The sequence below is a fragment of the Labrus mixtus genome, chromosome 15, assembly GCF_963584025.1.
Source record: "Labrus mixtus chromosome 15, fLabMix1.1, whole genome shotgun sequence".
Taxonomy (NCBI): Eukaryota; Metazoa; Chordata; class Actinopteri; order Labriformes; family Labridae; genus Labrus; species Labrus mixtus.
Window position 1 is genome coordinate 7,173,007 of NC_083626.1, and position 25,152 is coordinate 7,198,158.

The 25,152-nt window shown below is 40.2% G+C and overlaps 3 protein-coding genes across 8 annotated transcripts; 2 read left to right on the plus strand and 1 right to left on the minus strand.

The window, feature by feature from the left end:
- The first annotated feature begins 235 nt into the window (after window positions 1-235).
- rassf11 (Ras association domain family member 11) lies at window positions 236-3,126 on the plus strand. Its single transcript, XM_061057936.1, has 3 exons — window positions 236-360; window positions 578-690; window positions 769-3,126. The coding sequence occupies exons 1-3, from the start codon at window positions 251-253 to the stop codon at window positions 2,067-2,069; spliced, it is 1,524 nt and encodes a 507-aa protein (XP_060913919.1). The 5' UTR covers window positions 236-250; the 3' UTR covers window positions 2,070-3,126.
- A 444-nt stretch (window positions 3,127-3,570) lies between these two features.
- Window positions 3,571-20,764, minus strand: csde1 (cold shock domain containing E1, RNA-binding). 6 transcript variants are annotated; one of them, XM_061057933.1, is made up of 21 exons: window positions 20,606-20,764; window positions 17,650-18,301; window positions 14,902-15,090; window positions 14,100-14,298; window positions 13,800-13,966; window positions 12,945-13,031; window positions 12,539-12,636; window positions 12,365-12,446; window positions 12,147-12,275; window positions 9,850-9,975; window positions 9,485-9,700; window positions 8,788-8,958; window positions 8,527-8,691; window positions 7,294-7,401; window positions 6,866-7,044; window positions 6,663-6,775; window positions 6,440-6,559; window positions 6,170-6,348; window positions 5,869-6,032; window positions 5,600-5,732; window positions 3,571-5,048 (listed from the first exon to the last, which is right to left on the minus strand). In XM_061057933.1, exons 3-21 carry the CDS (start codon window positions 15,058-15,060, stop codon window positions 5,001-5,003), a joined length of 2,643 nt encoding a protein of 880 aa, XP_060913916.1. In that variant the 5' UTR covers window positions 15,061-15,090; window positions 17,650-18,301; window positions 20,606-20,764; the 3' UTR covers window positions 3,571-5,000. The 6 variants fall into 6 exon arrangements, with proteins under 6 accessions (XP_060913916.1, XP_060913917.1, XP_060913918.1 ...); XM_061057934.1 differs by lacking the exon at window positions 14,902-15,090 and adding an exon at window positions 16,246-16,513; XM_061057935.1 differs by lacking the exon at window positions 14,902-15,090.
- Window positions 20,765-21,893: 1,129 nt separating this feature from the next.
- sike1 (suppressor of IKBKE 1) lies at window positions 21,894-24,166 on the plus strand. Its single transcript, XM_061057937.1, has 5 exons — window positions 21,894-22,344; window positions 22,633-22,738; window positions 22,816-22,958; window positions 23,076-23,189; window positions 23,759-24,166. The coding sequence occupies exons 1-5, from the start codon at window positions 22,186-22,188 to the stop codon at window positions 23,888-23,890; spliced, it is 654 nt and encodes a 217-aa protein (XP_060913920.1). The 5' UTR covers window positions 21,894-22,185; the 3' UTR covers window positions 23,891-24,166.
- The last annotated feature ends 986 nt before the right edge of the window (window positions 24,167-25,152 follow it).

The window sequence follows — 25,152 nt, forward strand, 5'->3', positions numbered from 1 at the left end:
TATGGTATTAAACCTCCTAGCTGCAAATACAGATGAATTTAGGTGGAACAGTGGGAATGCTCACAAACAAAAAAATCTCTGCATTCCTACTTCCAAGGCTGCTAACGCCAAGTATATAAGTACTGACAATTACAGACAAATGTCTCCTGCATTCTCCGAACGTAAATAAAATAGAATTTACTTTGTTTTGTCAGGATTAATGTAAACAATGTAATATGGGTGGGATCGTAATCTGTTTTCCAGTGGTTAAATGCCTTCAGGAATTTTAATTGGTCTTAATTGCTCAAGCGTTCCTCCCAACAAGATTGTTCTTCCTTCAGAGCAGAGAGGTCTGAGCATCTGTACAGGCACGACTCAAAGGTAGGTCCTTCATGTATTTCTATCATTCAATTAAAAAACTTTATTTCTAAAATTAGTGGGGCTGTGGCACGGTAGCTTTGAGCAGCCGCCAAGCTTGACAAATGTATTATGGGATGACAGATAACAGTGATGGCTTATTTGGGTAATTTAGTTGTTTGTGGCAAATGACCCAAACTGTTGCATTGACCAGACTTTCATGTCCCTTTTAAAATAACAGAGTGGGTGCAATGGAAGTCAAGGTGTCTGTGGAAGGTATTCAACGTGTTGTCTGTGGCATTACAGAGGAAACAACATGCCAAGATGTTGTTGTAGTGTTGGCTCAAGCCCTGGGTATGTAAAATATGCCTGTGACTCTTCATAGTATGAGGATTTATGTACTCATGCTAACAAAAATGTCCTTCTCTGTAGGCCAACCTGGACGTTACACATTAAGGGAGAAATTCAAAGACTTCGAGCGCTGCATGACGCCCAGCGAACGCCTTCTGGAGACTCTTCGGAAGTATGGTGAGCAAGCCAAGGAGGTGCAACTCACACTGCTCCACAATGGACCCTCAGTCTGTGATGAAATGAGCAGGACAAAAGTTGGCAGATACCAGCCCTGCCCGCCGCTGAGACGAAAGGATGCCGGCCCCAGGATCCGACGGGGCAGCAGTTCGCTTAGTTTGCATCGTCAAAGCTTGCCGCCGTTGCCCTGTTCAAGACAGGAGGCGGATCAGCAAAGAGAGGAAGTGAAAAGGCCAAAAAGAAAGTCTCTGACGATCATGGAGGAGGCCTGGGAATGGTTGGAGAGTCTTGGGAAAGGCAAGGTCTACAGCACTGCTGGTGAGAAGGAAAGCAGCAGGAATCGTTCCTCTTTGAATGTCTCTCTCACGGTTGACAAAGAGAACTCAAGTCGAAGTAGTAAAAGCAAAATAAGAGGTCAGAAAAGTTTAAATTCAGACTTGGATCATCAAACATCCTGCTGCATGGGAAGTCAGACGAGGGGTAAAGAAAGCAAACACTCCAGGAAAACTCAAGACGTAAGATCAGACGACAAGTTCATCTCTAGATGTTCTACAGGTGAAGATGAAAAAACAAGTCTGAGAGAAACCATCATATGTCAACTCGCTTATCTGCAGGACTTGCAGGTCCAGATAGCGCACGTAGACAAGCGGATTCTTGAGCTTGAAGAAATGCAAAAGGCCAAACAAGCTGAACAGGAGGCAGAGCAGAGACTGGTCGAAGAGGAAATTGAGCAGATCCAGTTTTGGGAGAATGAACTAAAGGCAGAGGAAGGTTTCGAGAAAGATTTGCAATGTCAGTTTCTTGAGATGAAGGCAAAGGCTGTGGAGTGTAAAGCCAAGCTGGAGGAGTACAAGGGAAGGATGCAAGGACTTGATTTTTTTACTCAAAACACTGTTGAAGAGGATTCAGGGGCAGTGTCAGACGCCCCAGATGAGAGTTCAGCTCTTCAAACTAAGGACCTTAATCAGAAACAATCTGACCTTGAAGTATACACTAACAGGAAGTTCCTGCCCAGAGAAGACTCAAACCCACCTCACGCTCTAGTTGCTACCAGCCAGACAAAAGAGCGACGGCCCACAGGACCCACCGAGCTGAGGGAATGGTGGACACGCTGGTCTGAAGCCCAAAGCTCTCAAGCACAGAGTAAAAAAAAGGTGATTCACCGCTCTGAGCTTACGATTTATCTGGGCAGTACCAAGGTTTAGAATCGAAAACCAAACATCAGAAATACACAGACCATAGATATTATGACGCCGCATTTTGAACCAGCTTTAGGATTGTTTTAAAATCCAAAACTGGGTTTGTAATTCTCACTCAATTCCAGTATTTCCTACAACCTTCCCTTGTTTATTCTGTTAAGGGAGCCCCCTACTGGTAAACATGGGGCAGTGATAGCAGCAGTGAGTCTGTGGTTGTAAAATGTTTGTACCAGCACATCAGAAAAAAATATGTATCTAGAGAAGACAGATTATTTAAAAAAGTTAGAATACCTCTTTTTATTTAACCTGTTTAAAGACATGTTTAATCAACAGAAGCTAAACAAACTTAGATTTAACATTTTTAGTTAAAAACCAAATGATTTGTGCAGATAGGACTACTTGCCAAATAGTATGCAACCCAAACAATACTAGTATTGAATATATTGTACATGATACTCCTTTATTAAAGGGAAGGGAGTAAACTGAAGAAAGCTTTCCATAAAGTTTAATTTAGATTAGGACTGAGCTTCCTGAACTTCTCAGTACAAGTAACGAACCAGATTTCCGAACAATATGACAGAAAATAGTTCCTGAATGTCAGAGTGCATGCAGTAATAAGTCAAGTGATTGGGGACATTGAAGTTAATGCTACAACTGATTATTAGACCTTTAAAGTTGTTTGGCCAGATTTCTGAAAAAGTTGGCATGTTGTGTAAAATGTAAATAAACCAGAATATATTTTAAAAACATTTGATCCCTGTATTTCTTATCACAAAATAGCAAAGACAACCAGTCAGATGCTGAAATGAAATATTTTCATTGTTTTGGTGAAGTATTTTGAATTGTATGACAATGTTTTGATACCATTTTATAAAGCTATTGAGGAAATGGGGTTCATTTATTGACATGGAGCTCTAACGAATGCATCTTAGGGCTTTGCAATTAATTGCAATTTCATAGTTATCCCAATATGAGCAGACACAGTAAACATTGCAGAAGTCTGAATTTATCGAGAAACGTTATTTGTTGTTAACAAGCATATATTGTAAATATCTGATGGAAATCTGGGACATGTTTCTCTCCATTTTGCTGCAGTCCGATGATGCTTAAGCTAGCCATCAGCTACCCTCAGATTAATTGGTGCATATGCATTAGTCAGGGGAAAAAATATTTTTGTTCATATATGGATACAGGAGAGACCTGCTGCAAAAAGGTTTAATGAAAACAAAAAAACCACTAGGATACAAATTGAAACTGAGTTCTACCCCTGATATGCCCTCATTAACTTTTATACAATCTCCATATGGTTACAATATAGAACAATTTTAACGTACTATGCTTATTTCTCACATCGTTCAGACCTAATGCAATTACACCTTTTTACTAACAATGCCCTAGAATAGGGTGCAAGATTGACACCAGAATCGTTTCCACAGCGAAGCTTCAAGTTGTTTTTGTGCAGTATTAAAGAGAGCAAACTCAGAATAAAGAAACACCAAACATGTCATGATTTTCATAAAACTTTAATTTGTTTCATTCAAGACCATTAACAAAAGTACATGAGAACCTCTGTACGTGGTTTAACTGAAACCCAGTGACCTCCAAAGTTGAAATAAATTTTGACTGTAACTCAATGTGCAGAGGCACAACAGCATCCCCACCGAGTCTGCAGAGCACAATAACTGATTCTTGATGCTTTTTTTTCATTTTGTTTTTTTTTCTTTTAACTGGATTTCTAATACTTTACCTCTCTCCGTTAAGTTAAATTTGTTTCGTTATATCTCAAGTTTGAACTTTCACTAAGAAAGGAAAGAAAGAAAAAAAGCACACAATACATACAGTATAGTTCAACCCACAGGTTTGGGATGCATATCAGTATTATTTCTACTAGAAAAGAAAGCCACCCTAAGATTGTTCTGAATGTTTTGGCGGTTGGCTGGGAACAGAGGATACATCTAATGTTTTTGTTTGTCTTTTTTTCTTTTCATTTCCTTTTGCTTGTAGTTTTTAGGCACCTTATTATTCTTACTTTATTCAATATTAGCAGATTGAGTTTCAATGGAAAAAAAAAAAAAAAGCAAAAATATGTGCAAGAAAAAAAACATTGTATAAAAGAACTGCAGATATAAGATGCCACGAGGAATTCTGCACCTGGGAGAAATTGCTTAAGTGGAACATGTGAATACCAAAAAGGTATCTAAAGGCTCCAGATGGGTTAAAGTAAATCCCATTAGATTACATCTCTCTCTCACACACAAACACACACCATGCTTTCACTTCAGCTCTTCAATAAAGCATTTTAAAAACTGCTCAAAAAAACCGAGCAGAGAAGAATCCTCAGTTTAAGCTCGCACATATGAGAAATATGATCCTCCTTATGGAGGGAACTTTGCTTTATGCGTCTTATAGGAAAGCATACAGTAGTGGAAACTTTACAATGAAACCATTGCGAGTTTCCAGGGGTAAGCAAAAGTATGAGAGAAAGAAAAAAATGGAGCCGACGCTTAAAGACATGCCAACAGTCACACTCATACGGGACAGATTACAGGTGCAGAATTCCAGACAAAGCAGATTCAAACGATCAGGACGCAGACACACACACACACACACACAGTCACCACTCTGATTTAGAGGGACATGGCCCTCAGAAACAAATACCTCCGTTGCACACTATAATGACTTTAGGATACATCACACACACACACTCAGAGATCCCACGTACATACATGGGAGGCAGGGAACTGTGGAATGAGAAGTTCCCGCGCAGGTTTCAATGGGGACAAAGATTACACATGCCGATTACTGTATGTGTGGCGCATATTTTTTTTGTTTTATTGACTTTGTGTACAAGCATGTGTCAAATCATATTCCCTTGTACCCTGTTGTGCCTGTCAGGACATCATCCAACAACACCAAACAGGGTGGGCTCTGTATTGCTCAGTCGATTACACCAGGCTGGCGGGTCTTGCGCTCCACATTAAAGCCCTGCATAGACACACAGAAAGGGCACATTTGATGTTGCAGACGTGTGAAATAACAATTACGTAACAGTTCATAAATACAATGCAAGTCTAGAAGCATTTATTCTAAGAAACTTTGCAAGATAAATATTCCAGATGTAAGAAATCAAGTTTGTTTGGTAGAAAACAACAAATGTAACATCCTGATTATGATCTTCATTAAAAAAATTGCTGCACAAATTATCACTTCTGCTACATGTGAATCGTATTTCAAATTGAATACTGTCCTATTAATTGCAATATGAATTTTCCCATACAAGATAGTCAAACTTCATTTAGCACCTACAGGATGTTCTCCAGTAAATAGCCCTGATTTAAGAACTAATATAGATGAGCTTTGTTATCAATTTTCACTATTTCTCAATAATGATATCATTGTTAATGAGCCATTCATTTCCCCCACTGAGAGAACAGTAAAGAAAATAATTAAATGCACTTGATACAAGATCAATTCAAAGAAGAGAAGTTACTTTATTGGACAGGTAAAATGACGCAGGAGAACAGGAGTGGTCCTACCTTTGAATTATCGGGACCACGGGGCTGTCTTACAATGACCAGACGAGGAGCACTGGCGTCGTCAAGAGTGATGCTCTTCAGTCTGTTCACCAGACGATCAGGACGTGGAGTTGCCACAGGTTTCGGCCCCTCACTGTCGTGGTAGAAAGACAAGTAATGAGAATTTAAGATGAGCATCACTTTATGTGTTGATAAAAAGTTCTGTATTATCAATAATGGATTGAACTTAAGCAGACAACAGCATCTTCATCGTCTGCAGGAGTCCTCACCTGACTCGGCGCACGTTGCAGGCACTACATTTTCCTGTGCGTTGATTGAGGACAACCGAAAACTCCACCTCATCCCCAGTCTGGAGCTCAAGGCCATCTTGCACCTCTTTAACATGGAAGAACAGCTTCTTGCTTTCACCAACTTCATATGTGATGAAGCCAAACTGGGAGAAACAAAACAACACATCATCAGGATTCATGGACATTTACTGACTCCAGCATCACCTGGTTTTTCATATATATATATATATATATATTTATGATGTAATGTATGATGAGATTTAGTAAAGTTGATCTCTACCTGGTCTTTGACACACTCCACCATGGCTCTACGTTGAGGGACCACATTGCACGCCATCTTCTGTCCAGTTTGGGTTACTGTGCACACCTGGAACTTGACAAGTTCACCTTTCTGCAGACAGTCTGCCTTGTTTGACATACCCATGATTCCAAAGGGATAATTTGAACCTTTAACCCCACCTGAAACCAGGAAAGACATCTTTAATTACCCCAAAATTATGATTTAAAAGTAACCAGAAGTTAACTATACACTTTGTAATCTGACACCGACCTTCCTCTGCGACCTCGATTAGCCCTTGGTATTCCGTCTGTGAAGGATCCACACTGCGTAACGGACGGATGACTTTACCCATCATCACTGTTGCCACAACATCGTCACCAATGCCATTCACTGAAAATGTATAAAATTGAGCCTTTTATTTGTAGCCAATTTTACTTTCACAGTCATGTCAAGACAAATTATTAAATCAAAGAAATGAATTCCCCCCTCATACCTGCAGCCACTTTAGTAACCTTTTCAGCGCTGACTTTGTTTCCTTTGCCCTTTGAGAGAGTGTACTCCACCGTGTCGCCCAGCTCCAAGTTCTCCAAATCTCCACACATTTCACTGAGATGAAGACAGACAGACTTCGTTATGAATCTACGGATCTTTGGATGGCATAAATAAATCAGTCACAGGCATCTTTGTGTTTATTACCTGTAGTGAAAAAATATCTCTTGATCATGATTCGCTGTCTCAATAAAACCGAAGTTGTCCTTCAGCGTGGCGACAAATCCATGCAGTCTCTTAGTGTTGGAGGAGTTTCTATTCATGACTCTGATGGAGACAGCACTCTGCAGGCCTGTTCGCTTCACTTCATTAATTGAAAACTCCACCTAAAAAAGAAAAAAAGCATGATAAGATAGATAAATCTATGTCTTCAAGTTTAAATGTAACAATATTTAAGCTAGCAAGTGATTAGATTTCTACAGTTTATGAAAATGTGTAGAATTCTAGGGCGTTTTATACATTTGTTTTAATTGTCAACACGTCTTTATATGCTAGGTTTCTTTTCAAGCAGGGTCACCAACTCTTGCATTATTTTACACAAGTTTTGACTTCCACCACCATCCGACTTAAAATACCTTATCTCCGGCTTGTGGCAGACCTCCCCCCTCCAGGTCCTTGGCATGAAATGGCACAGTGAGCTTCACTCCACAGTCTTCATATGCAATTGTGCCTTCCTCCGTTTCCTACAGAAACAAAATAAAACCATTATCTTTCCAATAATTACAAATCCTAATGCTGATCCGGTTGGCTCGAGCAAAGCTGATTTTCCTATCAATACTACACTAAACAGGTGAACACTACCTTATGTCTTGACTGATTCAATGAGATGAGCTGAGATGTAGTTGATTAAAAGATGGTGGGCAGATGGCCTACACAAGCATAACCGAGGCACCGGCGCATCACTCTAGTTGGTTAGTGTTAGCTACGTCTGCAGCAACAGCTCTGAGATACGGCCTACAATGTAAGGCTGCATAATTACTCATTTTTGTGGGGGGGAAAAGTATGAAATAAAAAGTGGTTGAATGAAGATGGCCAGGCTGCATGAATATTTTATGATCCCTAATCTGCTGTGTGTTGCTGCCAATTTGTATACATTAATTGTTTCAGTGGAAAAATAAAAAAACAAATAATGATTAAGACCAGAGTGTGGTGGAGTAAAAAAATAAATAAAATCACTCGACCAGGTGCTGATACATGATTAAGAAGGACCAAAAGAAAGTGATGGAAACTTCCAAATACCTCTGAAACTGGCCATATTAGCAATTGGGATTCCTGTCTCATTAGTAACTGTGCAGCCCTACAACGCACTCAGTGGTACAGAGAGTCCATGTTTCTACGGGTTATCAAATGGTGATCAAATACCATGCTGTAAAACAAAGGGGTTAAAGAGGCAATCATCAGGCCAGAGGCCTGCAAAGACTGACCTTTTCTACAACTTTACCCTTGAAAAGTAGAGAGAGGACGCTGGTGAATACAGTGATCTTATACTGCTTTATTTGTTGATTAATGCCATATCTTGGACTAAATGTTAGGAGGATCAATATGCTAAGATTTTTACTAACAAATGAGCATCTTAATCATTACTTTAAGAGACTATTACTGCTGCTTCATGCACATCCTACCTTGTCTTTTTTCTAACCAGCATGAACAGGATGATGTCATTGAAGAAGAAAACAAAGAAGACAATTAAAAACTTAAAACAAAAGACTGGAAAGAAAGGAAGTGGACTTGAGTGAGGGGTTAACTATAATGCTTCTGTTACCGGGGTATTTCCCTGTGTAGTGTGTCACAATTGTGAAATGTTTTACCTTTTCTTTTCCCCTGGTTGGACTGGTATTCTTGTTGGAGGTTGCCACAAGCTCTTTCTCCACCACGCCCACAAAGCGCTGCTCAGACTGAGTATGGAAGGACACTGTGCCCTTGGGCAGCTTCTTGATTCGCACTGCATGATTCCTTTGAGCCGACAGCATATCCTGCCAACAACAGAACATTCACTTAGAGAACGCACATTAGAATCCATGTATAATGATACGAATGTGCCTGCTTAAATGATCATCCAGGATACATACTTTTGCGAAAAGGTTATAAAGAGGACCTACAGGCACAACAGTGAACTCCACTTCATCAGAGATGTGCAGCTGACTCTCCTCTAGAACTTCACTGAAGTGAAAAAACATCCTCGCATCTCGATCGACACATTTAATGAAGCCAAAGCCATCGCGTATTGCTGCAATCACACCCTGCAAAAAGATGGGGTGACACAAAGATAATGTCTGAAAAAGCATTCACTTCAGTTACATGAATGCAGCCCCTCATAAATAATACTATCCTTTATCTTTACAACAACGCAAGAAAAACATGCATCGTTGTTTTAATCATGTGTCGTTAGTGACATGATAAATGCAGCATTGTAAAGGTTTTAATGGATACTTAAGGCCTATTTGTTTTGTCCCCCCCTCCCCCCCCCCAAAGGAAAATTAGTTTAAAACAAAACTTTGAAAGTCCGTATACGAAATGTAAATACGGACAACATTTGAGCAGCAACACAAATTTGGTAAAAATTAAGTTTATGTTCTGAATGCAAAAGTAAGTATAGTCTTCTTAAGCTCAAACTGAAGGAGTGAATATTTTTAATTTATGAATCCACTATCCTTATTGGACAGGATGTCAAAATCTATTTGCCCAAAGCAGGTTTTTATATCTTCCCCAGGATGCCTCTCTTACACTGTACTGGTTTCCTTTTTTGTGTGTGCGCGCATATCTCACCATCTCTCGGGTCTCCTTTGTGAAGTCAAAGGTGTCTGGGTAGATGTCGATGTTTGTGGCCCTCTCCAGCTTGTCTCTGCGGTCCGTTGAGATGTTGAACTGAATGTGGTCTCCCTCCAGGAGAGTCACCTTGGACTTTGTGTCCTTTTCACCAAACGGTAGTTCCTTGTCAGTGAAACCAATCCGGGCACTAATACGACCTGGGAGAGGGTCGTTCTATGGAAGCAGGAGGGAAAGGTTTGTTAATAAAAAAAGTAAATCTCTTACATTCTTGCTTAGTGGTTCATAGTTACACATGTGCTTTCCCAGCAAAAGCATTTTCACAAATACGAGAATTGAACTCGCCTGAATTGTAATCTACTTGCCTGGTTTTTGGTGGGAACCTTGGGTATGACCTTGACGACAGTGCCTTCAAACTGCTCAATGCTGATATCCTCAAAGATGACTGTCCCTTGGGGGAGCAGTCTCACATCTGTGGCAACCTCTTTACCCTACAGACACAAGCACATAACATGTTTTAGACTACACGTTTTCAGGCAGGTAATTAAAGAGTAACAGATGTCAAAGTTGGTCCAAAGAGGATGTGTGTGTTACAAGCAGCTCTGGTCTCCCTACTCTCTCTGGGAGCTGCACACCTGAGTCCAATTAGTGCTCAGGTTGTAGTAGGTGATTAAGAGTTGCGGGGAGTGCAGGTGTTCTGTCAATTGTGCTGCCTTGTAGAAAAATGCTACCATAGCATGAAATGAATGAAGAGGCTACCCGTATCCCCACAATGAAATGATGCCAACAGAATTAAATAATTTCACATTAATTCATAACTCACTAAAAACACCTCTACTCACTGCATTTGCACTGCAAGTAACGTGGACGCATGTTAAGATATTCCAAAATTAAACCTTTTGACAAGACTTTGTAGGGAGTATCTCTCTCCCCTATCAAATTTTCCCAGTACTGGTCAGAGCTGCATGGTAGAACATCTCAATTGGTAGCACTTTTCAACAGAACACCAGCACTGGTACACACACAGTGGGCAGAAGTATGGCGAGGAATGCTTGGCTTTCCTATTAACGGTTCCCTTTTTGTTCCCCCCTAAGCAGGAACCCCTCAGCATGTTTCAGATTTCTTTGTTTTGTTATTCAGGACTCCTACTCTTTCCTAGATGTAATTCTTTGTATGACAATTCAGCTGGTATGACAGGAACACATTGTGCTCATACATCAACGTGTCCCTTTCTGTGGAAGTCTAATTCAAAAAGATGTGCAGTCTATGGCTATAACCACAAACTCTAATTATGACATATTGATCATACAATAAGGCACATACACCTGTAGATGTATACCATTTAATTGAATTGTTATAAGTGCATTAAACAATTCTCTAAAATATATTCTATGTAGAAGGCGCAGATGAAAGTATCTTGCACCTGCCTTACTAAAAATTATTATAACAGCAAATGATCATTTAAAAAAGCTCAAAATTGTGGATATTAATCCAGCAAAGTGGTCAATGTTTAAGACGACAAATGTAACACCCAAATAATTGTTCCTCACTGAGTTTAGTGTAGTTTATAGACACTTTCCTGCAGGTTTCACAGTTTTTGCGAGAGATGCCACCTCTTCTCTATAACACTGATTATTACATCAATTAACCTGATGTAAAATCATTTTGCTTTAAGCTTCAGTGAATGTACAACAGAAAATAAACTGTTTTATAATACTGCACAATCCAGAGCCACACAGTTTGAGCTTCAGAGTAAAGCTGCTGTTTTGTCCTTTCACTGTGACAAATTATCGAAATTATCAATATACGAATAACGACGGTAGCAAAACTGAAAGACACACTATGGTGGCTAAAACCAAAAGTTACGAATCTAAGATACATTACTTGTGATGTACATATTGCACAGTCATGATACGGTCCATTTGACGAGAAGCTGCTAGCAAAGAGTTTTTATTAAATAGTACCGTTCACCAGTATTTAGCCGGTGTTTCACTCGCTCACGGTTTGGCTGCCATTCAAAGTTTTAACCACGACGTCTCATTCGTTATCAAACACTCCCAACAATGACAAACACACATTAGAAACCAGCGCTCCAAGGCTCGGAGAGCATCACAAACTTGAAAACATTTGCACGCGAAACTAGCTAGCTAGCACGTTTTTAGCAACGCGTCCAAACATGCTAACCAACGTAACATTGTACAGTTTAACAAAACATACGACAACATTAACATATTCGACTGATAGAAACTACTGAAAGCTGTCGGCAGCGACATAATTTTACACCTGAAACATGATATATTTTTTTATATTACTTGACGGTCGGCCACTACAGATGTGTTACCTCCGCGTCATCCATCCTGCAGGTGTAACTGTGTGACGTCACGTTTACGGCTTGTTGCCTTAATACAGTATATTAACCACCATCACTATTTCATATGATCCTCGGCATAATTAAGCACTTGTTAGATGACAACGGCATCAGTAGTGGGGAACTCCGATATAAAAATCAGGAGAAATGTTAAAATCATTTTCCAGGACACTTCGCTTTTTCTCTCATTTCACATCTATTTTTTTCTGTGATGGGAGGCCATAACAATGTGTAAAGGTAAATTGCTACTGGGTTACTTCTTGGCATAAAGGATGAAAAACACATAACACCTACATTTCTGTCTTTAATGGTAAATTCCACGTCATCTCCAGCCTGCAGAGCCTCCAGATCGCCCTTGAACTCGCTGTAGTGAAAGAAGATCTCCTTCACTACATCAGCTCTCTCAATGAATCCGAACGCCTCCTGAAAAGCATCACAATGCCGTGTTAACCAGGAAGTCACAGATAACCTAAAATGAAACGGGTCTATCAAACCATATCAGTGTCCCTTACCTTTGTTGCACACACCACACCCTGGCACCTCATTTGCTTTTTCTTCACAAGTTGAATATTACGGGCACTAACCGCACCAGTGCTAAAAAACAAAAGAGAGTGACACATATACAAATTGGTTTCAAGCTGGGAATTACCAACTAAAACTAAATTAAAACTGAAGTTTAGACTCACTGCTTGTTGGTGTCCATGTAAAAGCTGACTTTGTCGCCTGTGTCCAGGTGGAGATTACCTTCCACATCATCAGGAGTGTAGGTTAGATAGAACACTTCCTGTGGAGTCAGTAAAAAACAAATGAAGACAAATTGACTAAAGTATTTCACATTCAAGACAACCCATTAAGAGAGAGAATGCCAACATATTTACGACAGTAAGATGTGTGAGGTGGAGGCTGATAATGTGTTAACCAAGTCAGAGCGAGCTCTAAAACACATGCAGCATATGGTGTCATATAGACAACATCTGCCTCCACATAATGATTTTTGGTGTAATACGTTTAATAAAACATGGAGGAAGCTTTTAATACTCCATTCTGGAGTTAATTTAGCAAACAAGCTACAATCCATGCCACTTCTCTTACCCCGTTCCTTTCATAACAAACGCTGCCAGTGGGCACCTGGCCGGGAGCAGACTTTCCATCCAAATGCATGGGGATGGACGAGACAACCTGCAGAAAGGTGGAAACAGTTAGCAATCTGATTTTCCAATCTTAGAGAGAATATTGATTGTAAAAAACAAAAAGCCCAACTAAAATACTAATGCACAGATAATGGATGAAATGGCTGAATTTCAAATGTCACAGTAACAAGTATATCAAGTGTCACGGATGTGGTGCCGCAAGTTAACGGCGTAGACTGTTTATGATTTTGCTTCAGTGAGAAATGTGTATCAAGCTCTGATAGTGTCCCTACACCTAGTGCAGCCTTGTGGAGTCACGTTGTTCTCTGCTTATATTATTATGTGTATACATTACAAGTCAAGCGGCATTGCTTGTACGATATGAATTGTAAATAATGAGGCGAGCACAGAAGTCTAAAGGCACAGCTCTGAGTGCCCCTGTTGAGCTCATGATGCAAAAAAGGTAAAGTTTCTGAGAAGTCCATGTGTTCTACACTAGTTTTCCTGAGTGTTCGATGAGAAATGAATACATCAATTATAATGGATCACTTGACTATATTTGTTCAATAGACATTCTATACTTTCAGCACTCATGCATGTCAGCACAACAAGCCAAATCTGAAGTTAAAACGTACTGTAAAACTTTGTGGAAAAAGTTATTCTGTAATTTAGATGTGGGATTACAGGGGGTTCTAATTTCACAATGTACTTACAATTACATCCCCTGCCCCAAAAAGAAAAGACAATGGGCCATGTAAATATAAATATTAGGTGGACAGACAAGGACAGAACCAAAAATAAAATGGTGTTCCTTAACTGGATGAATATAACCATGCAGCACAGTAAAGGGATAGGCGTGCAGGTCTGGCCCCACCTGGCCCGAGATCCGCTCCTCTGGCAGCACCTCTGGCTTTATCTTTAGCAGCTTCACTGCTATCGGCTTGCCAGTGCGCCTGTCAGAGGAAAGCTCAAACTCAACATCATCTGAGGAGAGAGAAGCAGAAGACAACCACACAACAACAATCTGATTAATGATACACAGACAACTCAAGTTTCAGTAATCCAGCTCAGGTGTTTTAACTATTTATGATTGGAGGACAAGTTCAGAAACTCTCACCTCCTATTTTAAGCTCCTGCAGGTTGCCATTGTACTGGGAACAGTGGAAAAAGAGACGAGCCTGACGTTCTGAGCACTGGATGAACCCGTAGGAGGTCAGTAGCTTCTCCACCACACCAATCTCTCTAATGCCAGGCCCTGTGCCGTTGGCATATGCAGTGTGTCCATTGTTATGGAGCATGCCAGGGTCAAAACTCATCTGGGGAGAAAGAGATGCAAGTGTTGAAAAGGATCCAGCAGTGGCTCAATATGAAGCAAGCAAAAAAAACAAATAGTTTAATGTGGTGTTTAAGGCCAACCTTAAAGAACAAAAAAACACTTCAATCATGCAGGTACAGCACATTTTAGAAGTTGAGGATAAAAAGAAAAAGTAAAGCGACGGTCTTTGGGGGGGGTTTCTTCTCTTCCGCAGACAAGAACAGTGAAAATAACTTGATAGAACTCGTTTGAATCTTTACAAACAAAAAGAAAGAAAAAGACTGGCATTTTCTAGTTTGCTTACAAGTGACATGACATCTAGAAGTCAAAGTTCATTCAAACTTCAAGAGATTTTAGTCTCATATCACCTAAAAACCAACAACCGCATAATTTCATGCAATTTGTTAGATACACAAGTGTTTGAAAACAGTTAACTTTCCTCAACAAGCCAACTATCAAATAATAAAAAGTCAATTAATCTGCCTTTACATCCTGGTTTCACTTCACACAGCTACACACCATGCTGTTAGCAAACGCTACATGACCACAGCTGCTCAAAGGGCTGTTAGAGTCAGTGTTTGCACCACCAAACATGCCCTCTTACTGATCTCTGATACAGAGGAGTCCGCTTGTGTTTTTTACTTCCTGGATGGGGATGACATGAGACGGAAGAGGAGCGGGGTATAGGCACGGGGTCGGTAGAGGAAGAGGGGGTGGGGCCAGTGTTGCGCGCCACTGGTGGTTCGGAAGAGCCCCTTTCCATTTCTGACACTGGGGTTAGGGCTGGGATATGCTGTTGAAAGGAGGCAGCAGCTTTGAAAAGGGAGCAGTGTCATGATCATTTCACATTTTTCGCCAAGCTGCCCCAAGTCGACCCCTGTCTAATGAGCTCAAGTTGCCTTCCACTGGACATGGATACAGTATGCCATGTTGCAGGAACAGTAGAGCCACTGGTCGATTAATAATTTCACGATTGTTTTGTACTGAATATTCACCATTTCCCTGTTTATTAAGTTACAGCTGCCTTTACAGCAAAATGCCCTTTGTATAAAATGAAGACATCCTTGATCCAGACCTCAACATAGATAAAATCACAGAAATACGATATGCTAAATTTGCTTTCTTATTTAAGCCCTTCATGACCTCATTCAAACCCTAAAGGAGTTCCTGAAACCAAAATACCAAGCTGGTATACCGCTCTGTAACGATACCTCCTTTACCATGACAAAGTAATCAATCGAATTAAAGACGAGTAGACAACTCCTGTGTATTCCAACAGATTAAAAGACTGAAGAACACCTGAAAATATCGACCAACTTCTTTGCACAGCCAGTTCATGGGGAAGTGGTTTAGGTAAGGTGTTGCAAAGTTTACTAAAGGTCGAGTAAAAAAAAAAAAAAGAAACTACTGAAGATGGAGAATCAGAAAATGACAGCGGTGCATCTACAGTGGACAGAGTTGGTGATGGGTTATGGGTTATGAGGGGGGTCCCAGAGCAGCCTCTGCTTTCAGGCCCTATCACAAACTTTACAATACTTTGATATTTTCCCAAGGGACCAATAGGTAAGTAATTTGATATTTTTTTGCGATCTTTTTATAAAAGCTACCATTTGAGCGAATTCATGGAATCAGCCTTGATTGAGCCCCACATACATGTCTGATGCCTGGGTGAAATAATTAAGGATTGTGACGCAAAACAAATCTTAAGGATTTTCAATGAGGAGTCTCTTAAGGAGTTTTGAAACAAAACTAAAACCCCAAATTGAACAAGTCTTATCGCCAGAACACCCCTCACCCTGCAACAAAATTGAGTAGAGGCTTGTCTCGGGAGCCCGGAAAGGATGAAAGAGGTTAGGCCATTCACAGCAGAGAAATGCAGGGCAAGGTGGGTGGATGGTGTTCAATGGGGTGGGGCACGTAGAAAAAGAGGTGGGAAGGTGGAACTTACGGATCGGCCATATGGCGACAGGCTGAGTCCGACAGGGGAGGTGCTGCTCAGGTCAGCGCTAACAAACGCGGTGGGTGGCGACGCAGGCAAGGTAAACTCAACAAAGCCTTTCCAGGGGCTGCCCATATTTTCCCATAAACTCGGACCAAACTTGCTTGAGCACTTGTTGAACTTGATTACTTGTCTGTTTTTTTTTTTTTTTTTTTTTTGGCTTGACGGTTAAGTTCTATTTCCTATGTAACCACCCAAATGATACACCGCTGGATGTCTGCAAGGGTGAAGAGAAGGAACAAACATAACGGGTAAGGCAGATAGGTCAGCCAGTGTGCCAAGTGTCACAAACAAAAGGAAAAATAGCTGCAGGCTTTTTATCCCCCAGAGGAGGCCGAAATCATGGAGGATAAGATTTGATACAGCAGAACAGGAAAAAAAGTGCGGGCTGGGTGTGGGAAGGCAATCAAATCAGTCTCAAACTGAAGTGAATAACCCGTTTAACTGTTTGGTGCCGGCAGTTTAGCTGGCTTACATTTAAGGAATATTTATGGCAAATAGAAATGTGGAGGTCACCAACATGATCAAATCTAACAGTTGTAGTATCAATAATTGCAATCACTTCACGTAAGGAATGTTACACAAGAGCTGCAACTTACAGGAACGTGGGTTGTCACTTTAATTATTTTCTTGAATCATCGACTAGTTGTTTGGTCTACAAAATTAGAAATGGGTGAAAAGGGTCATTTTTCCAATGCCCATGATGAGTTTCAAATGTATTTTTCTGTCCAAATCCAAAAGACGATCCGTTTAAACGCATATAGATGAAAACAAAAAACATGCACTTTTACAAAGATGTAATCAAAGGATTTATAACTTATCTCGTGGATTATTTTTGACACTTTCTGGATGAGTTTGTGCTAACCAGTGATAATAGATGCTCTATATAATCATCTTAAATTTGGAGGCTCAGACTAATAGATGAGGTGCCAACTATGGATAGACTTTCAATAAAAGCCATTTTTAAAATAATAGCACAGGTGTTTGTTTGTCCAAGTTAAATATTTATCAAATAAACTATGATAACGTATTAGCTGTTATTTGTTCTCAGTGATGGAGGAAAACAATCTGAGTCAGCACAGCTGTACAAACTAAATCAGAACTGAGTGTTACACAATCTTTGTTTTTCATCTGGATGTTAGGGTGGGCAAATAAAGTCTCTGAATACCATCTTATTTGTGGTATCATAACTTTTTATCTGGATTATTAACCTGCATACATGGATATATTTTGAGCAAATTGAGGGAGGAAATCGTTCAAGAATTGACAAAGGAAATCATAAACTGTATTTGAAAAGCACAGTTGTAGTCCCTTCATGTTAGATGCATCATGTAAATTAAAACTGAAACCAACCTTTATTTGTCGTCTTGAATCTTGTAGGTTCCTGCAGATCTCTTCACGCACACAGTTGAACACACACACACACACTTGTTACAGGTTTCTGGCACAAGTTCTGGATGGTTGCATAAAGCAAAAAAAAGGGGGAGAAATCTAGCACAAAAAAGGCAAACGCAGGTGTAATAACACTGCTTAGAAGAAAATATAATGAACACAGTGGGAGACGTAGAGGGGGAAAACAGGGGGATCTATGGGGGGAAAAAAACTAGCAGACAGCAGCCCACTCCACACCCCGGTGGTGAGTCGGTGGTGTGGTGAGGATGAGGAGGGCTAGGAGCAGCGTTGGGACGTGTGCTTTGTCAAAGCTGTTGAGTAGGCACAAACTTCTGGTTTCAGATCAGTTATTTTCTTCTCAGAATATGCTTGGGTGTTGGATTGCTTCTCTTTCCGCGTTTCAATTGGGCTGATGTGAGTCTTCTTTGGTCGTTAAAGGATTTGGTTACTTCTTGTGTTTTTAAAACCTTGAAGTGATCCTATATTTTGTTTTCCATGTGTCTTCGGTGTTGCAACTTTGCTTGTTTTGGAAGGTTGATCTTCTTTCTTTGTTGTGATCTGAACTTGAAGCAGTTGCGGATGGTACAAAAATTCAGTTCCGTGTCACTTCATACTGTTGGAGGAAAAGCAGAATACATGAGCTTGGCAGAATTGATTTCTTTTACTTAAACATTTGTAATTAAACAATAAGGGCAGAGAAATTCTGTGACATTGTTAAATGAACGTCATTCTGCATGAACAACAATAAACCCACAAGCACCAGTGGGTTTAAGTTTTGAGATGACTTCATTCTTTGCCCCCAGACTCACAAGTATAAAAATAGATTTTCCTCAGATGCCTCTTGATATACAGCCCACCCAGGCCCAAAATGTTAGGCAGCTGACAGGCAGGGAAGAGCTGTGGCCCTACAAGTCCTCAGCATACCTTATAGTACATGTTGTTTGGTGCATGTGTACCATGTGTGTACGTTTTGCTAAACTTCCGTATAACCTACTGATGGAGATCAGTTTCTAACGGACTGGTGTTGACCCATATACACATCATAGAAAACAAGCAGGATGAGCCAACCAGGGACACATGATATCTCTTCTGCTCTGCTGTGACTGTGTCGCAATGTCTCCCACTCTTCTGACTTCCCAGAAGGTTAAATTTTAACGCTGTAAAATGTTTAAATGGATTCAGTTTGGCAGAGGGGCTTAAAATCAATCAGATTGAAATCTAAAATCCAGATGAACAACATTAGAAACAACTTTTATCTTTTGTTTGCAACTGAAGGGGACAATTACTGACAAACAAGAACTAAAGCCGTGTGACCCAGTGATGGTACAAACAAAATAGTCAGCTAACACAAGATGGGTTGGCTAAGTGGGTTAAAGGTTGTGAGCAATGAAAAGAAACGACTCCAGTGAAAACAACCTTGGAGGAGAGGGGCTTTTCTGCTCCTCTTTCAGCTTTGGTGACGCAGAAAGAGGAAAACAGTCCACCCACAAAACCACAGGCTCCGATTGTCCGTTCCAGCACTTTAACAGATAATAAACTAACAGTTTAGCTCGCTTATCTTACAAAAAGACAGACCAAGGGAGTACAACATAAAGAATGGCCAAAAGATCACATTTAATGTCAATAGTCTCGTGGTAGTATCCCGATCTGGGCCCGAACAAACCCCGCTCTGACAGGACCAGACATGTGACTTCCTAGCAATCCGCCATCCTCAGCTGGAAACGCTAATACGGCCTGATCCGGATCCAACACGTTGCGGCAGGAGAGCTGTCGAAAACGTCGCATCTAATGCTAACCAGCACGTTTTGCACAAATCCCACAATCAGAACATGCTTTTTAAACAAATCCCACATATCATAGCTTTCGCACTTTTGACTGCTTATTAAACCCGGTTATTTATAATCACAATAAACCTAATCTTCTTAATGACCTTGCGTGGACAAACAGAACCAGGCTGATTAGCATGTTGCTAACGCTATAGTGGTAAACAGCGAATACCCCCCCCCCCCCCCCCCCCGGGCGTTTCCAACTCTTAATGCTCAATGAAAATTAATTCACTGCATCAGGCAAATCGCAGCACTTTAACTGAATAGTTGTTGTTTTTTTTCTTCATTTGGTTGTATGCGTTTTCAAGTTTGGTACATTTCGCAGACCAGACTCCATATGATGAACTGCTTGTTTTGGATGTTTTGTAGTCAGTCAGCATGATTACGCTTCATTAACTATTTTTTCGACACTCGGTACAATGACATTGGTTGTCAGGAAACTTCGGCATATAAAAATCGTACTTTGGAGAAGTGGTGCACTGGCAGAAACAATGTACAGACAGACAGAAGCTGAGTCGACTGACAGACAGACTGAACCCCGAATCATTCTGGTTTAAGTAAAGGGGGGTTTTGTACCTTCCCTTTGTACAATGCTAAACTATATTATCAGTACAGTACAGTATTTAAATATTTTCCTTTAACGGGAAGACAACGTTAAAGGAGCTAACAACACGAGGACGGGACAACAAAGAAGCTATGGCAACCGATTTGAGGCTCGTACTCGGCTCCTAGTGTGTGTCAGAAATGTCCCCAAACGAACATTTTAATCAAGTGTTGTTTGTTTTGACACAACAGAGCAACCTTTTTAAAAACACAGCGTTGTCTATCAGCATGTTTGACACTTCATTTATACAGGGCGTACATAATGCTACGTGGCTAATAGCCGCTACAGTTAGCTAGCATGCTGCTGCTGTGTGGTGATTTATGGAGAGGAAAAACACGGCAGCCCCCACCCAGGCCCGACCTCTGCGTATGACTTTGTTCAAGAGACCCCGTTCAATTCTAAACACCTACTTTACAGGAAAAGACTACGTTTAATAACTCCTTCAGAAAAAGTGTTGTTTTAAACAGATATATTAATAAAAACTCACCCCAACAGCTTTCAGCACTGTCACCAGCGCCGCTAGAAGCAGCACGGCACATTACGTAGTGATTAGGGAAGCGGATACCGCGATATTTGACAGCGCCCGGTCGACCAAAGAGCCTATCGAAAGAAAGAGTGACCTCTGCTCTGCTGATGCTTATAGGTAACTAATATTGCGATCTTGCACTGATTAATGGGGGCCTGGGTATACATATGTGGGGAAGTTGTTGTAATACTTTCTAGCTTGCTATAGGGACTCAAAAATCGTGTAACTGTTCATTTATGCTTTATAAAAATGGTCGTCAGAATTTCAATCACCAGTTCCGGTCACTGAAGTCGACACATCCAACATTAAACGCTTCACAGTGACATATCTTCCCCGACAATAGAATTTCTAAGGGCACACGTAGCAACTCGGGGGTGTTTTCAAGAATGAAATCCAGTGGGGAGAAATGTCATTTAAGGCCACAACACTTTTCAATTAAACTGGAAGTTGTTGTTTTTGTATTCATAATTGCGAATATTCTAAAACAAAACCAAGTTTAAACGACTGGCGGAATGAGTTAAAACTCTTAAATTAAAATGACTATTTTAAGTTGGTTAAGACAATAAAGACTTAAAATTGTTTTGATTATTAAAAAGGTTTGACATAAGTTGAGATATTGTTTTTCTGTTTACTGCGTTCAGTTATTTATTCCCCTTTAATCGGTGATGTTTAAGAATGGACGACACTGTTGTCTACACCAGATTTTGAAAATATAGGCGTATTTATAAATGTATGTATTTGAAAAATACAATTTACCAATGACAGACCTAGGACATTAACGATAATGCCTGTTTGTGATAGGTGATTACTTCACCTTCAATAACAGAGGTAATGCATAAATAACCAAGACTAAATGTGTTCCTTTAAATTATCTTTATTTTGTGTGTATTAACATGAGATAGAGGGAAAGCAGTAATAATTATAATGAAATAACACAAAAATGCTGGCTTAACATGGTTTAATTGTCAGATCTTTGTCGGAAATAAACTGAACTTCAAAAAATTCAAAACGAGAAAAAGTTTTTTTATGTTGGTTTAGAAGGTGAGGGATGTCAAAGCAGTCAAGATTATCTTCCCTGTTGCTCAGCTGTTTTGCCTGATTTATTTCATAATCATTGCCTAAATTAAGCTTCAGTTATCAAATTAATCTGACAGTTATATCTACACCCTCCAGCAGTTGGCGATATACGAAGTGTTGAGTTTTGCGATGGTTGATTATTAATACAAAGAAGAAGAAGAAGAAGACGGAACGGACGTGACGTATTCGTTCAGTGTCAAACGGAAACGACAGACTTGACAACAATCCCGAGTGAATAGTTCTCCTGTAATTTAATTAACTCCTCAATCTGTTTCTTCCAGATATTTTCGAGGATTCGAAAAGTTTTTATTCGTCGCTTTAAATACATACAGTGACTTTAGTCGACTAAGCCAAGACAGCCAGCCATACTAACGCTAAAGCTGCGACATTTTTTAAACCAAACGTAAGCTGCTGTTGTTGTACAGGAGCTAGCTGTCGGTGTTGGAGTTCACACCTGTCAGTAAATGGCCTGCACTCTTGAAAAAGTGTTGGGCGATGCCCGGACGCTTCTGGAGAGGCTGAAAGAGCACGACACGGCCGCAGAGGGACTGATAGAGCAGTCCGGGGCCCTGAGCCAGAGAGTGCACAGCATGAAAGAGGTGGGGAATGCCCTTCCTGACAAGGTGAGGATAAAGAGATGATAAGACATTCACTTAGGTGTGTGTGTGTGTGTGTGTGTGTGTGTGTGTGTGTGTGTGTGTGTGTGTGTGTGTGTGTGTGTGTGTGTGTGTGTGTGTGTAAATTCATCGCAAATGTGATCATTATCCTGGGCCATGTATTGCATATCGTTTCATGAGTTACCCTAGGACTCCCACCTCTTAATATTTAGTTTATAATTATGTGTGTTTGAGATCAGAGCCACATATTGTTTCTACACCTAATTAATTATTTATTTGGCTTTCTCCTCCAAGCACATAGAAGACACTTCAGAGATCCAGGAGCTGACCAAATACAAGCCTCATGTCCTTTTAACTCAGGAAAACACACAAATCAAGGAACTGCAGCAGGAGAATAAAGGTACAAACACACTGCTCTGTCTTTGGAATGACTGGTGTTAAACGTCTTTGCTAATGCCTGTATTCCTGCCTCTGCAGAGCTATGGTTGTCTCTTGAAGAGCACCAGTATGCACTGGAACTGATCATGGGTCGATACCGTAAGCAGATGCTCCAGCTGATGATGGCGAAGAAAGAGCTGGACACTAAACCTGTGCTCACCCTCCACGAGGACCACGCCAAAGTAACCTGCTGATATAACATTTTTTAAAATTAATTGGTTGTAGGTTAGGAGTTTAATTTTCTTCCTTTAAAGTGTATTGATCCGTGGAAACGTCTTGTTTTTCCTGTTTTCCTTCAGGAAGTGCAGAGCCAATTGGAGCGAATATGTGAGATGGGACAGGTGATGAGAAGAGCGGTGCAGGTGGATGATCAGCACTACTGCTCTGTTAGAGAGAGGCTTGCACAACTAGAGGTTAGCACAGTGCTTCATTAAAGACATGATCCATATTCTACAATTCTGCAACTCATTTAGCAGACACTTTTATCCAAAGCGACAAAACTCAGAGAGTAAGAATAACACAAGCGAGGATCTAGAGAGGAGGAAACAATGTCAGTAAGTGCAAAGAAAGAGCTTTAAGTCTGATTGGACACACAGGTGCTGACAGGCAGTGCACAGTGTCACCAACAAAAATATCGACAGCTGTTCTTGAGAGTTTTCTCCCTAAATATCATCAACATCATCAATATCATTAAGTGTGTATGTGTTCATAAAGAGCTGAGTCTTTAGCTTTTACTTAAAATGGACTCTGCAGATCGAAGAAGTGTATGTAATTCGTTCCACCACGGGGTGACAGAGGAGAAGAGTAGCTCATATATACAGTATATATATATTTCCTTCACCTTTACTGTATTAAGGTGGAAATCCAAATACCACTTGAAAATGTTAGGGGATGTATTTTAGATAAACTATCCATTTACCTCACAAGTTTCTGTCTGAACCTTTTTTATCCCCTAATTAATCAAATATTCTGTGTGTATCAGATTGAGAACAAGGAGCTGCGAGACCTCCTGGTCATCAGCAAGGCCTCGGTGAAGACAGCGAGAGAAGAAACTAACCAGCCAACAGCAGCACAAGAACAAAAAGAGTCCCCTGAGCCAGCAGACGACGAGTAAACAGAGCAACTCTGAAATGAACTGTGGTCGCGAAAATGACACCTTCAGGACCAGGAGACAGGGTGGATGTTCTCTTTACCTAAATTCAGCACATTATTTTTTTATCTTAAGGTGGAATGCAGTCAAACCACAAGCATATTTTTTATTAGTGAAGGCCACTCAAACACAGCACCTTCTTTACCTTCGGGATCTCTGTTGATGGTAGCTATTGTTAATATGTGTTCAGCATGGGATGTATCACTGCAGTCTTGTTGGAGTGACGTTCACACTTTCACCTTGATATTTTATAAAATGTCTTGGTCATCGCTCAAAGAGCTATGAATGGTTTACTCTCAACGGAAATGGTCTCTACCTCTTTGATGCCCCTTTGCTGTTCACACACACACACACACACACACTCACAAAGTGTTTGTTATCATCCATGCTATTTCTTCACTTGAAGTCCAACTTGTGTTCTTCACAATGTTTGGAGGTTGTGCTTGATAATCACTGCCAACAATATGTCTTTGGCTGTTTCACAGTATGCCTGCTAAGGAGTGACAGTGGATCATTTATGTGATTGTCTGATCATTTTATGAATTTGATATGTCTGTCAGTCAGTTTGTAGAGTTCACAGATAACAACAACATATTTTCCATGTTTCGTATTTTGATTCTGTGCATTAAATACTAGTTTTGTAATTTTCAGATTTGGATACAGAGTAATCGAGCTGATGGAACATCTTTATTTAACTATTTGAAAACATGGCAACTTCTAGTGTAAACGGTATCAAATGTTTGAAGACTGTATGTTGTGAGAAATTAAATATTGTCATCTCAGGAAATCAGTGTTAAAAGGGTGGACATGCTGTAATGACTTCATGACAGTTTACTGATATGTGTCAAATTAGATTTCATGTAGAAACTTAACAATAAATTTGCCACAAAAAACGTATGCAAATGAGATTTTTTTTCCCATCTGTCAGAACATAAATGTGCAGTATAGTGGTGTCACATGTTTTCCACTGTTGAACGGTTATTTGTGTAGGTCCCTCTACCTTTTGGAATCCCTTGGTAAAGTCTTGAAAAGATTGATTTTGTGCTACCACTGATTGCCTTAATCATTAATTCTATTATTTCATGAAATTCTATAGTTGCATAATTTTTCCCAATTTCTTTTAAGAGATATTGTCGTAACTGTAAAAATCTAAGTCAGAACTTTCCAAGTTATACTCTTCTCTTACACTTTGAAAACTTTGAAATGTTTTCTCCATTATTTTACAA

Excerpts from the sequence above, each read along its gene's own strand:
- rassf11 (XM_061057936.1), top strand. The coding sequence starts at position 251 with ATGCCTTCAGGAATTTTAATTGGTCTTAATTGCTCAAGCGTTCCTCCC. Across the intron at positions 361-577 it reads TGTACAGGCACGACTCAAAG|AGTGGGTGCAATGGAAGTCA; the intron begins GTAGGTCCTTCA and ends TTAAAATAACAG. Across the intron at positions 691-768 it reads AGTGTTGGCTCAAGCCCTGG|GCCAACCTGGACGTTACACA; the intron begins GTATGTAAAATA and ends CCTTCTCTGTAG.
- csde1 (XM_061057933.1), bottom strand. The coding sequence starts at position 15,060 with ATGGAAAGGGGCTCTTCCGAACCACCAGTGGCGCGCAACACTGGCCCC. Across the intron at positions 13,032-13,799 it reads TGCATGGTTATATTCATCCA|GTTGTCTCGTCCATCCCCAT; the intron begins GTTAAGGAACAC and ends ACCTTTCTGCAG. Across the intron at positions 7,402-8,526 it reads CAACCAGGGGAAAAGAAAAG|GAAACGGAGGAAGGCACAAT; the intron begins GTAAAACATTTC and ends TTGTTTCTGTAG.
- sike1 (XM_061057937.1), top strand. The coding sequence starts at position 22,186 with ATGGCCTGCACTCTTGAAAAAGTGTTGGGCGATGCCCGGACGCTTCTG. Across the intron at positions 22,345-22,632 it reads GGAATGCCCTTCCTGACAAG|CACATAGAAGACACTTCAGA; the intron begins GTGAGGATAAAG and ends TTCTCCTCCAAG. Across the intron at positions 22,739-22,815 it reads ACTGCAGCAGGAGAATAAAG|AGCTATGGTTGTCTCTTGAA; the intron begins GTACAAACACAC and ends CTGCCTCTGCAG.